Here is a 15463-nt window from a genome sequence, read left to right on the forward strand (position 1 = left end):
CCCTCAAGCTCCCAGGCCTCTGGTAGAGGACCCGAGCCCAGAGGATGAAACAAAGACCACCCGCGGAGGGTGAGAAGGGAATTTTATATATATACTGTACATACATACATACAAGGTCTTGGACAGACAGACGGATATATACGGGTATTTCCAGGTTCAATCTTCAGGGGACCATCTGTCTGAATGCACACTCAGCTAAATTAAAATCATGATTACTCTCTGGCCTCTTGAAGTTAGAATAGAGTTCTACAATTAAAGTGAGGTGTGTATTAAATAACTGCTGCAAACTATTGAATAAAATTATTTTAAGGACAGCAGGTTTTGATTGGGCCACTTAGAAAGTCCAAACAACCCTCTTTACATACATTTTCTCTGACACCTTAAAGCCTGGAATAGGAGCAACCAGGTCAAGCAGAAGGTGAGCATTCACTATGAGGAGAAAGAAATTTAACACATCCATAGCTTCAGCATTGTTTAGTTCACTTTTACAAACCAATAGTGAGGCTTCCAACTCCGTTCTGCTGGAATTCTAACCGAGCGTCATTATTCAACTAAGAGACTGCAGTAAAATACAAAACTCCCCAATGCTGATGAAATCCGACATGTTGCTGCTGAGTAATGTGACATTTAGGCCCTAATCTCCATATGTGTCCGAAGCTGTTTGTGCATCTACGGCCACACATGTTCTCATGCAGAGGTGAGGTAAGTGGAGAGGCGTTGTTATCAAGAGCATCGTTTGACTTCTTACTGAGCGAAAGAGATTGAAAAAGCAGTTAGAGGGCAATTTAGGCAGACAGGAGTTGTTTTCTGACAGGCTGCCCAACAAAGATAGAGCAACGATGTGCAGTCTGTTCAAAATAATCTTCGGTTCAACAGATATTCCTCTAGGTTAGAAAAAAAACAAATGAAAAAACAAACCAGAAGCACTTGGAGAGTGCAAATCTCAGTCTAGCCATAAGGTCATTCAAAAAATGCAGGATCCAGATCGTGACCCTGATCAGCACCAAAATTTAATCACTTGTTCTTTGTGACAACCTCATCATTTCCTAAAAAAATTCATCAAAATCTGTAATCTTGTGCACAGATTAAACAAACGCTACAGAAAATATACGCCTGCTTGGCGGAGGTCAAAAAAAAAAGCAAAAAAATGATCTCATATGTTTAAATCAGGAAAAAAAGATTTATCTGACAAAAACAGCACAGATACAGAATAATGTGAAACATACTAAGGCGTCATTCTGACCTAGGTTAATTTTACAAAATGAAATAATTATAATTTATAGATAAAAAAAGTCATTTTTTTTGAGAAATCAAATAAAAGGACAAAATTAAAACTCCAGATATACAACCCCAAGTATAAAATGGAACTAAAATAATTGTCTGTAAACACAGCTCACTGTAACATCTATAACAGCAGGTTAAAGCTCTGTCATGTAAAGAAGAAGTCATATGTAAACATCATCCAGAAACTCTGCTGTCTTCTCTGGACCGAAGCTCATTAAAATGGACTGAGGGAAAGACAAAAACCGTTCTGATGTCAGACAAATCAAAATATGAAATTATTTTTGATAATATGGACATCACGTCCTCTGTACTAAAGAGGAGAAGAACCATCCAGCCTCCTATGAGCATGGAGTTCAAAAGCCTGCCTCTCTGATGGTATGAGGGTGTATTAGTGCCAATGGCATGGGCAGCTTACACATCTGAGAAGGCACCATCAATGGTGAAAAGTATATACAGGTTTTAGACTAATGTATGCTGCCATCCAGATGATGCCTTTTTAATGGAAGGTCTTGCATGTTTCAGTAAGACAATGTTAAACAGCATCCATAAAAGCAGCATGGCTTCATAGTAAAAGAGAGGTTTGCCTGTAGTTCTGACCTCTCACCAAATGAAAACATCTGAAGCTTGATGAAACTAAAAAAAACAGCTAGGGCTGTTGAACAGCTAGAATCCTCCATCAGACAAAAATGGAACAACATTTCCTCCAAAACCTCTAGCAGCTGCTCTCTTCAGCTCCTAGATTTTTGCAGACTGATGTTAAAAGAAGAAGAGACGCTTCCGAGTGGGAAACATGAACCTGGCCTAACTTTTTTGAGACCTGTTGCTGCCACTAAATTCGAAATTACCTTATATAAAAATGGTGCCTTTTCTTACAACATTTGTTATGTTGACTGTGCTCCATTGTGAATAAAACACAGGTTTAAGAAATTTTACACAAATCAGAAGTGGTGTTGTAAATAAATTTTAAAAATGCACATTTTCATGGCCACAGGTTTTGTTTGAGGAAGAGTTCATTCCAGCAGCATATTATAGTGTTTAGAAAAATAGATAAAGAGGCCAAAGATTATGGTACTTTTGCATATATGTTTTTAATGGAGGTTCATGCAAAAGCAAAAAGCTAGCAAAACAGTCCCTAAAAAGCTAATATTAGCAAATATGTAGCCAAAAGCTAAAATTATTAAAACAGTAGCCAAAAGCTAAAACCAGCTGAACAGTAGCACAAAGCTAAAAAATTAAACAAGTGTAGAAAATTTCAAAGAGCACCAAGTTTTTCAAGAATTTGAAAAGTTCTCCATTCATTTCAATGAGAAAAAAAAAAGTAAATACAGTTAAATATTTCAAAAACTTTAAAAGCTGCAAAATCAAAAGTCGGAGCTGTAGTGTCCTGAATGAGTTGATTAATTTGATATATGAATGGGTGAAATAGCTGAAAGTATGTTGAGGTAGTTAGATGCCAAGAAATGTAAGGAAGAAACTGTAATGGTGACTGAATGCAGCCATCGTCATGCTCCATGAGAAGTTACAAAGTTGGCTCTTCTTCATGTGGTTGAGTGACAAAAATGGCAGCATTTTTGTTCTCGTAGCAGTTTCGTCTGCCCCTTCGCAACACAAGGTGCTGGCTGAACTGTTTCTCACAGGGGTTTGCATCATGTGTTGTGTGATTGGTCAGAAGTTGTTGTGGGCGTGTATATAAGGAAATGGCGGTGAGCTTTAATGGAGTCATTTTGCTTCTACTGCTCTGCCGAGGCCGTTAGATAATACAGCCACCTTTACAACTGTTCCAGCAAAACTTAGAAACCTGTGAGCTTAAAAAGACCCCAAGGAGACACAGTGGTGGCTGTGAGGAATGTGTCCCAGGCAGCGTCGGGACACATTCCCTTCTTTTGCTCATTATTGTTCACCGTCAAATTTGCAAATGCCAAACGGCGTGTACTGTCTCAGTCTGTTTAGGGAAGGGAAGCAACAATCTGTACAACAACAGGAGAGTTGAGAAGCCGGCGGGAAGAAAGCAGTTTTAACGCTGTAGGAGTAGGGAGGGGCTTCCCGGGAGTTCTGATCCAAGTGTCTTGTGGACGATGAAAGGTGTGTGTAAAAGCAAACGTCTCACAACCAAGTGACCATGAACCGACTTCTTGATGTCTTACAGAGTATACTGGAGCCTTTAGTCTCTGTGGTCCTCCCCCTGTCGGATATGGGGTCATTTCATTTTGGGGAGTTTTCTTAGCAGAGAACATTTTCATGTGAAGAGACATTAACCGAGTCCTCAGCCCAAAGCAGTCACAAAAAGACTAAACACACATGCGGTTGTTCCCCCTGCCCAGCTGGCCTGCAGACCCTCACAGGCCTACTAAGGTTTTCTCAGAGTGACAGATGGACCGCAAGCAAGGAGGGAACAGCTTGGTAAACACACACACACACACACTCACATGGGGGACAAACACATATCCTCCCCTTCCATGAAGCTGGCATCATGCCTCCTGCTTTACTTTCACCCATTTCGGGTGCACAGGCTGGCTCTGAACAGGAGGGGGGTACGTGACCTGGCAATCGCATCCCCTCCTCCCCCTCCAGTTTTCCAAACATACAACAACAGCAACTAGATTGGGTGAGTTTCTAGAAACACTGAGTTTATCCATGAACTGACCCCGAGTGGGGAAACTGTGAGTTTTTAGTTGCAGAAAGGCTGATTAAAATGAGGTCCATCAACTCTGAGGCCACAGATTTACGACCGGGCCTCTGCTTCGGTTCAGCTCCAAAATTTGCTCTGCCGTCTCCTCTGCCTCTGCCTCATCATCCCAGACAGCTCTGATTACATGCCTGTGCACTTGTTTTTGCATCAGCAGAACCCAACAGACAGTTTTCAGACAGTGAGCAACAGGTGCTAACCCTCCCTTGTAGCCTTCGGGTCAAATTGACCCGCAGTTACAAGGTCCTCTCTACGTCTCTCTATCCGTCTCTGTTTTAAGGGGTTCAGAAGGTGTTAATGTAACAGATGGAGTACAGAAGAACACCTCCCCACCAATCAAGGCTCAGACTCACAAACGGTTTGAGCGACTTTCCTTGGCAAATTTCAGATTTTCGTTATGGCCTGAGGCCGTTTGGTTGCAGGTTGGTGGTTGGACTTCCTCCCAATGGACATCTCTCTGCATTTTGATTGGACAATTCGATTCCTGCTTCCTTCAAACACAGGCAAAGGACTGTTTGGTTGTGAGTTTCTGGAGGCAGGCCCAGAAGTATCATCCTCATCGGGGTCTCCACCTGACTGTAGTTCGCCAACTTGAGTGGGCAAATGTTCACATTCGATGGCTTATGGCACGTTAGAGAGTTGTTCTCTTCACGGATAAATCCCAGTTTTCACCTAAAGCAACCTTGAGGAATAATCACGCTGTCTAACCAGCATCTTGATATGCCACACCTATAAATTGGATGGATTATCTCGGCTCACTACCCTAGATTTACAGAAATTTGTGAATAATATTAGAGAAAAAAAGACCTATTTGTGTACACAGAAAAAATCTGAAGATCTTTGAGTTCAGCTCACGAAAGGGAAGAAAAAACCAAGTGTTGCTTTTCTATTTTTATTCAGTTCTCAGACTACATAAGGTTCTAATAGAAGTATTTAAATTATTTAGTACGGTTATTTGATCGGTAGCATAGAACCGTCTTTATTTCATTTAATTTTTTAATTAATCAAGTGTCAAAACAGAAAGGAAAAAGAAAAACTAAGCTAAGTATTAGACTGGCGGGCCGTGGCAAAATAAGGGGTGGGCCTAGGAAATACCAGGCCTGCCCATAGGCACACCCCTGGTCAGTAAAAGGCTACATAAACTGTGTGTTTAGGAAGTTATGACTCCAGAGAATTCAGCTGAATGTCTTTTAATAAGTGTAATGTACAGAAATTTTCCACCTGCAACAACATTTTTCTATCTAGTGTTCTCACATTTTCTTCTAAACATTGTGTGTTTATAAAGCTGAACCAAAGTTCATAATTAGCTCCATAATTTGGGGGATTTTTGCCTGAGAATAGAGACAACTCGGTGTGCTCATACAAGAAGAAATGCACGTAGCAGTATGAAAAGCTTTTTCTTTCCCGTCTAAAGCGAAGAAACAAACAATCTCGATGACAACGGCGCACACGTCAGTCTTCAGGCAGACGTACCGACTAATTTGTATTAATAAAACAGCTTGGAAGTCTACGAGATACACATCTGTCTGTGCTGCTGCCGCTGCGAGCGATAAAGTGAGACTAAATAAAATCAGATGAGTCACAGGAAAAAGACACACAAAGGTTATATGCACACGCCGTCACAGATAAATAAATACACGCAAGCCAACGAGGCAGAGGTTGTTGTTTGCTCTGCGTGAGCACAGAGGAGAAAGTCGCTGATTGTAAACACGATTTTCTGTAATCCAACTCGTTCCTCCATGTAATCAAATCTGAACATGTGCGTTTGACCTCCGAACGACTTCTGGTTGTTTTAACTTGACTGAGAACAACCAAAACCAAGGTGCATCCGTGTCAAAAACAAGTGGGAGTCGATGCCCGAGAAGCTGTTTGCTTCGTGTGTGTGTGTGTGTGTGAGTACTCCTCTGAGCTGTTAACACAAGCGCTAACAGTTCAGAGGAGTTTTCCAACTTCTAAAAGTCACAGTTTAACTCCATACATGAATAAAAGCAGCGAGCGATGCTGTTTCACCTAATCAGGCAGCACAAAGTTTAATGCCGGAGAGACACAGCTTTGAAATAAAACCTGCAAGTTTTACCCGAAAGTGTGCGGCTTGACTGGGAACAGCGTGCTACGGCTTCTGATAGCGTTGTGTCACAAAAACAAAAATTGAAAAAAAAAAAAAGAAAAAAAAAAAAGGGAAAAGAGAACGTGGGGTTCTGGTGAAACACGTGACAAAACCCAACTGTCTTTAGAGCTCCGTAGTTCAGTCAGACTTCACGGTAGAAATATCATTCAAAGGTTAAACAGGTCACAGAACTTTGGACATTGTATATCTGAGCTGGCATCTCAGTATCTTTTATGGTTTTTGCACAAGCAATGCTTGGAATTTAGCATTTTCTACAAATTCTTCCACAGAATGTGCAGTTGACAGTTGACTATGTCGTACTCTCAGCTTTTTTTTTTGTCCTTTTGGTACACGTAACATTTATACACAGAATGCAGGAACGCAGGCAACTTTGTCTTGTTCCACCCAAAGAGTCCCTCACAGCGATGGGACTTATGGTTTTCTCTCATATTCCCTCCCAAAATACAACACACACCCAAACTTCCACAGAGTCCCGTTAGATTTTAGCTTCAAATCATCTCGTCAGAATTAGAAGTGAAGCATCTTTTTTAACTTGTGGTACTGCTTACCTAAAACGGTGCAGAAATATAAAAAAATCGTACGTGATTATCAGTCTTCTGCTGCTCACAGTTCAGTTCAGTTTGTCACATCTGCCTTATAGTTTTTGCATAGCGGTTGTTTGAGGCTTACTTTTTTAGTTTGCATGTTTGTCTGCGTCTTGTTGACTTGGCAATCAGGGAGTGACAGACACAGGTGTGTGGTTACCACGGTGACACCGGCAGCAGCTTAGACACTTCTTTTGATTTTACCCTGAGTTAAGCTGAAATACCAACTCGTTCAGATTACAAGTGACTTTTAATAATTGCGTGTTTGCTTTAATCAAAGACTTTTGGATAAGTACTGTTTCAGACAGACTGACCTGGTTCGGTGCAGTTCTTCTCGGGCTCAAAGTAGAGCTTGGACTTGCTGTCTTCTTGCAGAAGGTGACGGCTCTCCCACCTCGCCTCCTCCACAACCAGGGAGCTAGAAACATATCCTGAGAGCGAGAGAGGAAGGGAGACAGAAGAAAAGATCAGGCTAAACGACCAGATCGCCACACTCAAACGTTTCTGAAGTTTCTGAGTTTTTTTTTTTTTTTTAAAGACTGTTAGATAATCACTCTTTTTATACACTGGATGTTGTGCCCCTCCATCACCAGTCAAAATAATAAGTGAATAAAACACATATATAATATATATAAAGACAATATGCAATGATTTGAAAATTTAATGAACCCTTATTTAATTGACAATGGAAAATTCACTAATTTGGGGAGAAAATAATGTTTTTTTTATTTTTTCGTCGCCATGCCGCCCATAAAACAGGCTACACATAATGAACATATGTGCTCTAAGACTCGCTTGCATTATGTAAAGCTCGGTGAGGAACCAAAGGGGGATGTGCGCCATGATGCATCAGTTTTCGGAACTTCCACTTGTAACACCGTTTGGCCTCTCACTATGCCTTTCCCCTGAGCCAGTGCATCTGTGTGGACGTGATGTTCGCAGACTGACTGCAAGAAACACGCTCAAAGGGCTCCGCTGGAATCCTCCCCATCCCTCACTTAATAATCTCAGTCTGCTCTCCGTTAGACTTAACACACACACGGGCAAGGATAAGCTCAGTGGCAGAACACACACGTGCATCCACGACTTTAAAAACGCTGACTTGCATTTCATTCCTGAAGACTTAATCCAACCTTAACCATATTTTTACAGTTTGAGTTGCACGACCCGCCATGTCGCCGTTAAGCGGAGCAATTGCTGCCTAAAATGCACCTCTGGAGTAAGCAGGGCTCGCTCTTCGTCTCTGAAGGGATTACCATGATGTGACCATGTACACCGTTTGAGGTTCCCAGAGCATGAGTTATACCTGAGCCGTGCACGCTAATCTGTGTAAGGAGCGCAGAGGCGGTGAAACACAAACACACTGAGACAGCCCTCGGTGAGTGTTTTAAATGGCTGCTGGTCCACTGGAGCGGAATGCATCACCGCCGCTGGGGTTACTATGGCGAAGTGACGTAACTGATTAGATAAGGATGGGTGCAGGGAAGAGCATGACATAACACTCGGTAACTCAAGCACATGTCATCAGATTTGCAGTAACTTACACGGGATTGTGCCGGACAGCGCTCATAAACATGTAAAAAGCTCAAAAACAAACAAATAATACCAATATGTTTTGTAAAAGCAATGAAAAGAACCATCAGATGTTCATCTTCAGATGAACGTTATTCAGATTTTTCCTCCATCTTGTTAGGTAGATGTTAAATGCCGGTCAGTCGTTTGGTAGTTGGGGACCACTGCAGTTAGTCTAAAATTATATTGCTAATTTAAGAATAAAACATGCTCCATTTTGAATCCAAAGTTTTGGGAGTTTGTGAAAAAACCTGAGTCCATCTTATGACTCTGTAGCATTCAGCAGTAATTTCAGTAGTCATTTTCTCTCTGACTTTAATAGTCTCTCACATGGCTGTGGAGGAATTTTGGGCCACTCTTCTTCCCAGTTTTGCTTCAGTTCGTCGAGGTTTGGAGACATTTGTCTCTGCAAAGCTCTCTTGGGGTCCCACCACAGCATTTCAAGGCTCGGTCACGGAGAGAAGGGTGTCTGGTTTAGGGATTTTAGATTTCTCATCTCTGCTTTTTGGGAATGAAATGGTTCTGTTGGTGTCCTCTAAATCTGAGACCATATTTCTCAGCCATGAAAAAGGTGAAATGCTCCCATGAGATCATGAGGTTTGGGTCAGGACCAAAAGAATGAGATCCCATAGACAAGCAGTTGAAATGAGCTTCCAAAGTTAGGGTGTCCAGGCTCAGCCTTAGAGATAAGGTGAGGAGCTCAGTCATCCGGGGGGAGCTCAAAGTAGAGTCGCTGCTCCTCCACATCAAAAAGGAGTCAGCTGAAGTGGTTCAGGCATATGATTAGAATACTGCCTTTTGGAGGTTTTCTAGGCGAGTTGCACTAGGAGCTAATGAGACAGACTCAGAAGTCGCTGAAGGGGTTATGTATCCCCCAGGAAAGCTGGGGAGTGGACTGTTCGGGTTTCACTCCTGGACCTGTTGCCTCCCTGACCTGACAATAGTAAAGGGGCAAAAAAAAAAAAAATAGATAGATGGAGGATTTTACTGAAATTTTCTACTTCATCAGTCCAAGTAAACAAAGTTTCAGAGTATCTGTTTGTACAGCTAAGAAATCAAACCCTAATGTTTGGAGGAAGTTATGTTTCGGAGCACATTGACCCTGAATTCATTCCTTACATTTTGGACATTTGGTGGGTTTCTGCTCCAACCGATCACTGTACACAGAAACTTAAAAACTAAGAACTGCATTTAAATATTTGATCATGATCATTAGGTTCTCAGCTTTCATTGTAATAGCCCATGGCAGTCACACACAAAAAAACCCGCTGCATTACACGAGGACACATTTTTAAACAAATCCATTAAATTAAAAACACTAAAACTCAGTTTACTTGACGTCTTATCGTGAATTATTATCTGGGTCTTGGGCTACATTTACTGCTAATTTTGTCTTTTTAATTCAATTTTAATCAGCTAGCTAATTTGAATAGCTGAATAATGCAGCCTGATGACATATTTATCAATTATGATGATGGTTATTTCATTATGAGCTCATCAGAGTTGTTAAAATAATCCATTTAATCATTTAGTTGTTTAAAAAAATGTTTTGTGATTTTAATAAATAAAGGATTCCGCTTGTGAGGCGCCTGACTAGAAAAATATTAGACATTTTTAAAGAGATTGTTATGACCTCCCACGATCTGTGTTTGTGAACAACCCTTTGTGATTGTTTAAAATGTCTAAATTATCACAAGGGATGATTAATGAAACATGATGCTATTTTATAATCTTCTTATTAAAAATAAATAACTTCAATATTTATCTTGTATAAATCTGACTGTCAGCTGCGTAGTAATGGAATGCAACACCATGTTTTCATGTTTTACAGTATGGAACCAAGTAGGAGCAGATAGAAAGAGAAAAGAAGAGGTTCTTAAAACCGAGCTTTGCGGGACTCTCCAAGAAAGAAGAGCAAAGGAGGATACTGACCCACCAAGGCGGACACAGTGTGTTCGGTTCACCAAATAGGACCTGAACCACTCCAGAGCAAAACCCCTGATTCACACCCACTGCTCTACATGAGACAGCAATATATTATAATTTACAGTGTCATATATACAGCTGTTAAATCTAAAAGCACAAGGCTGACACTGTCACCAGAGTCAGTAGCTAAGAAGATATTGTTAGAAACTTTTAAAAGAGCTGATTCAGTGCTGTGGAGAGTTTTAAAACTGAATTGTAAAACCTAAAGAATACTGTGCTCCTCAAGAAAGAAGACTATTTGATTATGCGCCGTCTTCCCGAGCGCTTTGGAGATAAAAGAAAGTTTAAAAAAGGGCCTAAAATTAGTAAAAAGTTGTGGAATCCAGTCCAGGTTTTTTAATTAGAGGTTGCACTGCTGCATATTTAAAATGATTAGGGACCACACCGGAGGACAGGCTGTTGTAGATAAGTTCAAGCACAAATGGTCCCAGAGTGGGAAAAAAGTTCTTTAAAAAGTCGAGGAGGGACAGGATCATTGGGAGAACTTGATGGCTTCAGATGACTACTTGTTTCCTGAAGAAAAGACATTTTCACAGGTTCAAACCTGCCAAAAATTCATATACTGAAGGGTCACAGGCAGAAGGTGAAATTACGACCTTTATGGTTCTGCCTTATGCCCCTTTTCCACGGGCTCTAAAGGTCCCGGCTCCACTCTACTCAGCTTGCTTTTCGTGCTTTTCCAACAGCATTTTTTCGAGGCCGGTCCCTACTTCTTTGGTCCCTGCTTCGGAGTAGGGCCAGCCGGGTCGGCCCTGCTTTGGTGGGTGGCGCAAGCTTAGCTCCTGTTCACTCATTGGTCGTGGGTGTGGCCAGATGCAAGCATAAAGAGCAAACGGTAGGAATAGAAACAACAGCGTTAGCTTACCAGGCAACGTTTATGCCATCTGTCCACCAGCTGAAGGCGCTGTAAAGCCTGAAATCTCCGGCGGATAACAGCTGTCCTACTCCGTGCAACAATCGCAGCATCCAGAGCATTTCTTCCACTGCGCCTCTCTTCCTGAAGTCTCAGGAGAATCCCCATAAGTTTAAAACAACAGCAACAACACAGGGCCAACGTTGTCTATAGCTCTTTCGTTGTCTCCACAAGTGGCACCAAGTTTCGATACATTTTTTTTTAGAGCCGAGCCAAGCCAGGCAGAGGAGAGCGGGGCTTCTGTAGTAGAGCCCGTGGAAAAGGGGTATTTGTCAGTCAAAAAGTGGAGAACATTTTCACAGAGATCTTCGTTCGTGAGATCTCACGAGATGTGTTGGCACTTGTAGTACATATTGAGGATGACTTTCAGATACTAGCACACCAAATTTAACTCAATATCTGTAAAACTGACTGAGTTACAGTCATTTGTGTGTTTGTTAATAACTGTGGTAGCCATGTTGAATCAGGATACTTCACTTGCTGAGAGTTACATTAAAACCCATTCAGTGGGTCGTGAGATATTTTGGAAACAAACAAGGAGTTGGTTCTAATAGTCAATGGCAAAAGTTCTTGCACAATCAGTTAGTGTTTGAGGTATGTGTTGAGGATGATTCTTAGCCACAAACACACCAAATCTTAGTGTAATATCTGTAAAATTGACTGTGGTGCAGCCATTTCTGTCTTTGTTAAGATTGCTTAGATTTGGCAGTCATGTTGAACCCGACTGACTCCAAAACATAACGAGATGCAGGATTTACATCCAACGATAACGTTCTGACAGGTTCATTAAAATCCATCCAGTGGTTCGTGAGACATTTTCCTAACGGGACAGACATGCACACACACACACACAGACAGAGGCAAAAAAAAAAAAAGGCAATGTTACGTAATACGAAACACAACAGATTGTCTACAGTGACACAGGGAAGGAAAGTTCAAAAAATGAGCAAAATAAGCAGTCGCTGCCGCAACTCTGAGTTCAGAAGTTAATCTTCAGTGCAGTCAATCCACCCCTTGGAAAAGCCAACTGCCCTGCTGGCAGCTGAATACAGAATCACACTGCTATCAGTGAACTCCGAGCTCCACACACTTGATATCACAGAGAGCTGTTAAGTCAGCGCAGCTGCGAATCAGCCGGTCACACACCTCATTCACTTTCAGACAAACAGCTGCGTGATTGCCCGTCGGTAAATCAATACGACTGTGAGTGGTTAGAAGGATACGGTCCCCGGTGTTAGAAAGAAATAATGTCTCTGCCAAAGATGTCTCAAAAGAGGCAGAAATACTGCGTGCTGTATAAGGTTGGGCCGTTAAACACTGTGGCGAAGCAGTAATGATTTTGTCTTCCATTAGGGCAGCGCAGCTACAAACGCGGGCTTCTAAATAAAGAGTTAGGGTTAGGGTTCTTAACCAAGGAACTTAGCAGTTCTTCATTTATATTCCTAAAATCAAGGCTGCACAAGTTTTACTTTCCATAACAGAGGTTTTGTTTAAAAAAACGAAGAGAGTGCCACGCTTATTTTACAACTACAGTCACATAAAGAACAAAAACTTTAAAATGATAGTTCATTCATTTTTGCAGTGGTGTTCTGTCAGGGTGTATTCACACCAGGAAAGTCCTTTGGTCCGCTTGTTTGGTCCGGACCAAAAGTGGACTTTATTTTTTTCGTTTGGTGCGGTTTGCATACACATTGTGCTTTTTTGTAAGCGGACTATAATTTATAAACAAAGCCACGTTGGTGACGGTCATTGCTCCCATTGGATAGAAAGACGGGGGCAGCTGTTGGAGCACAGAGCACAGACCCGGAAATAAAGATGGAAGTCCCGCGTGCTGTATTTGTTATGTGCACATTCGTTCTGTTGGTACAATTACAGTACCACTTTGAAATTCAATAATGCTATTTGTCCCATGATGCTTAGCAACGATGGCCCGTGAAGTCCAAAAAGGCGCATGCTTTACGTAGTTAGTTTGGTTCAAGTCCGGTCTGTATTCACACCAGAAGCGAACCGCACCAGAGTTCGTTTGGAAGCGGGCCGAGACCACCTCAAAAAGCGGGTCTCGGTCCGGTTGTTGGATCCGCACCAGAGTTCGCATGACTGTATTCACACCTGCACAAAAAGTCCGGACCAACGCTGGAAACGAACTCTGCTTCGATTAAAGCGGACCAAATGTGTCAGGTCTGAATACGACCTCAGGTATGATCAGTAATTAGAACCTTATTTGCCGTGACATTAGTCATAAAGGATGGAGAAAAAAAAGACAAGAGCTTCGTCCAGGCTAGGCGTACAGCTAGCCAAAAAAGCGCCAGTTTTGTATAGTTTTTCAGGCTTACCAAACAGCTCTTTTTCAAAATCATCCTACCAGTGGGAAAGAACACTATATTGGCTAATTTTAAACCTCTGCACTTTTGCATGACACTGTTTGTTTAGTTTGTCGATGTTTGTACATACATACTCTTTTGGCTAACCATTAGCCTAGCCTGGACAGCTCATAGAACTCATTGGACATAATCATTTCATGTATGTACCTCTACAACTGATTCGATTTAGTGGCCAACTCATTACAGGATGATCTCAGACAGCGCAAAAGTGACTCTAAATCCGCCGGTTTTACAGATATTGAGCTAAAATTTCATGTGGTCGTAGCCGAGAGCCACTCGTAACACACACTCTGAGCCTGGCATCTCACAATATAGGATGAGTTTGCACATAATGCTATATTCAGACTATATTCAGACCAAAACAGCTACCGATCCCTCATTTCTCATCATGGAGGAGGGCGATATGCATTCCTTGAAGGAACGCAACCCTTTGATTTTACAAAAGCAACTGAAAATAAAGTAAAGATGAGCTGTACTTTTGGCATCCTTGTACCATGACCCTGGACCATGACCTCGTGGGGAAGGTTTTTCTTGGGCCACGGTCTGTGCTAATAACAGGGAGTGGCTGTGAATCCCACATCAGCATCGCACGGCCCACAGGAGATCAATGAAAAATCAAAAATATCGAAAGGGAAATTATCCCGTATGCAAATCGAAAAGCTCTGCTTTTATTTTGAAATCAGCTTTGGCAGCAATTTGATTTTGAAGGGGTAGGGTCAGGACCTCTATGCACCTGGGGCTGCGTAATTAGTTAAATCTGTCGTTTCGATTTTGAGTTTTGCGCCGAACAATCACAAAAACAGGATGATCAATAAAAAAACAAACAAAAAAATACAATTCTTATTCAAAATATTCTGCCATTTTTCATTTTGCGAGCATGTCTCCTAAACACTGCAGCTCCAAGGCAGACTTTAACTGAGTCATTGAATGTTTTATTAAAGTGAAACACTTTCATTTATTTGTGATGAAATTTTTAAATAAAATTTGAGACGCTTCATCATAAAATATGGGGTTTAGAAAATTTTCATAGAGCCCTACAGTATATTTCAATGGCACTATAGTGGTGATTTTATTTATTAGTGGTTATTATTTTAAATGGTGGCCTACATTTGAATAAATACCTTGTTATTTACTTTAGGTGAAAGTTTAACAGGAACGCATCAAGAAAAATGTCCCTCTCAAGGCAATTTACTGTTCTTTAAGTGCAAAAAAATGCAGCGTTTCCAAACTCAATAAAAAACAATTTTCAATAATAGAGGTGACAATATTTTTCATAATTGAGAAGCCCTATTTCCTCTGAGAAATGGAATTTTTGAGAGATTTGAGTTACCATTATGTCAGCACACTGGAAAAATACAAAAACTTGTAAGGAATATCAAGTTTTTAACAAAATATAGATGTTTAAGTGGCAAAGAAGTGTGCTGTGTGGAGATCAGAACGTTTTGTTGTTGTTTTTTTTATTTTCAATAACTTTTGTATGAAAATTAGCTAACTTATGTTGTTAATTTGACGCTGCTGTTAGAAATACTTCAACTATATGCATATTTTTCCTCAAATATCTTTGTGAATGCTCATTATTTACATTATACATATATTTATAAAGTGTAACTTCTCAATATAGGTTTCTTGCCCAGTTACTGTGTCTCTCATAGCAGCTATTAAAATCATATTGCATTTATAGCTAATTAGGGAATTTATATTTGGCAGAATTAAGTTTAGTCTGTCGGTCCAGCCCTTTGCAAGAGTCCAAGTTCTGTATGAGCCCCTTTGGGAAACTAGTTGCCCACCCCTGCTTTGAATAAAGTGAAAAAATTAGAAAATGAATAAGAATGATTTGTCAAAAAGATGCAATGGTTTAAATACCAGAAAAACAATTTATTTTCTAAATTCAGGGTCAAAACCCATGAAAAGCTTCAGTGAAACTGGATT

At 40.9% G+C, this 15463-nt stretch overlaps 1 protein-coding gene across 1 annotated transcript in view; it reads right to left on the reverse strand.

Annotated features, from left to right (window-relative positions):
- The window catches only part of slc24a3 (solute carrier family 24 member 3), an 80719-nt gene that overhangs the window by 39956 nt on the left and 25300 nt on the right, over positions 1-15463 (reverse strand). Inside the window, exon 2 of the mRNA XM_017421727.3 lies at positions 6997-7113. Coding sequence (XP_017277216.1) covers positions 6997-7113 — 117 coding nt within the window. The remainder of the gene's footprint in view (positions 1-6996; positions 7114-15463) is intronic.

The sequence above is a fragment of the Kryptolebias marmoratus genome, linkage group LG22, assembly GCF_001649575.2.
Source record: "Kryptolebias marmoratus isolate JLee-2015 linkage group LG22, ASM164957v2, whole genome shotgun sequence".
Lineage (NCBI taxonomy): Eukaryota > Metazoa > Chordata > Actinopteri > Cyprinodontiformes > Rivulidae > Kryptolebias > Kryptolebias marmoratus.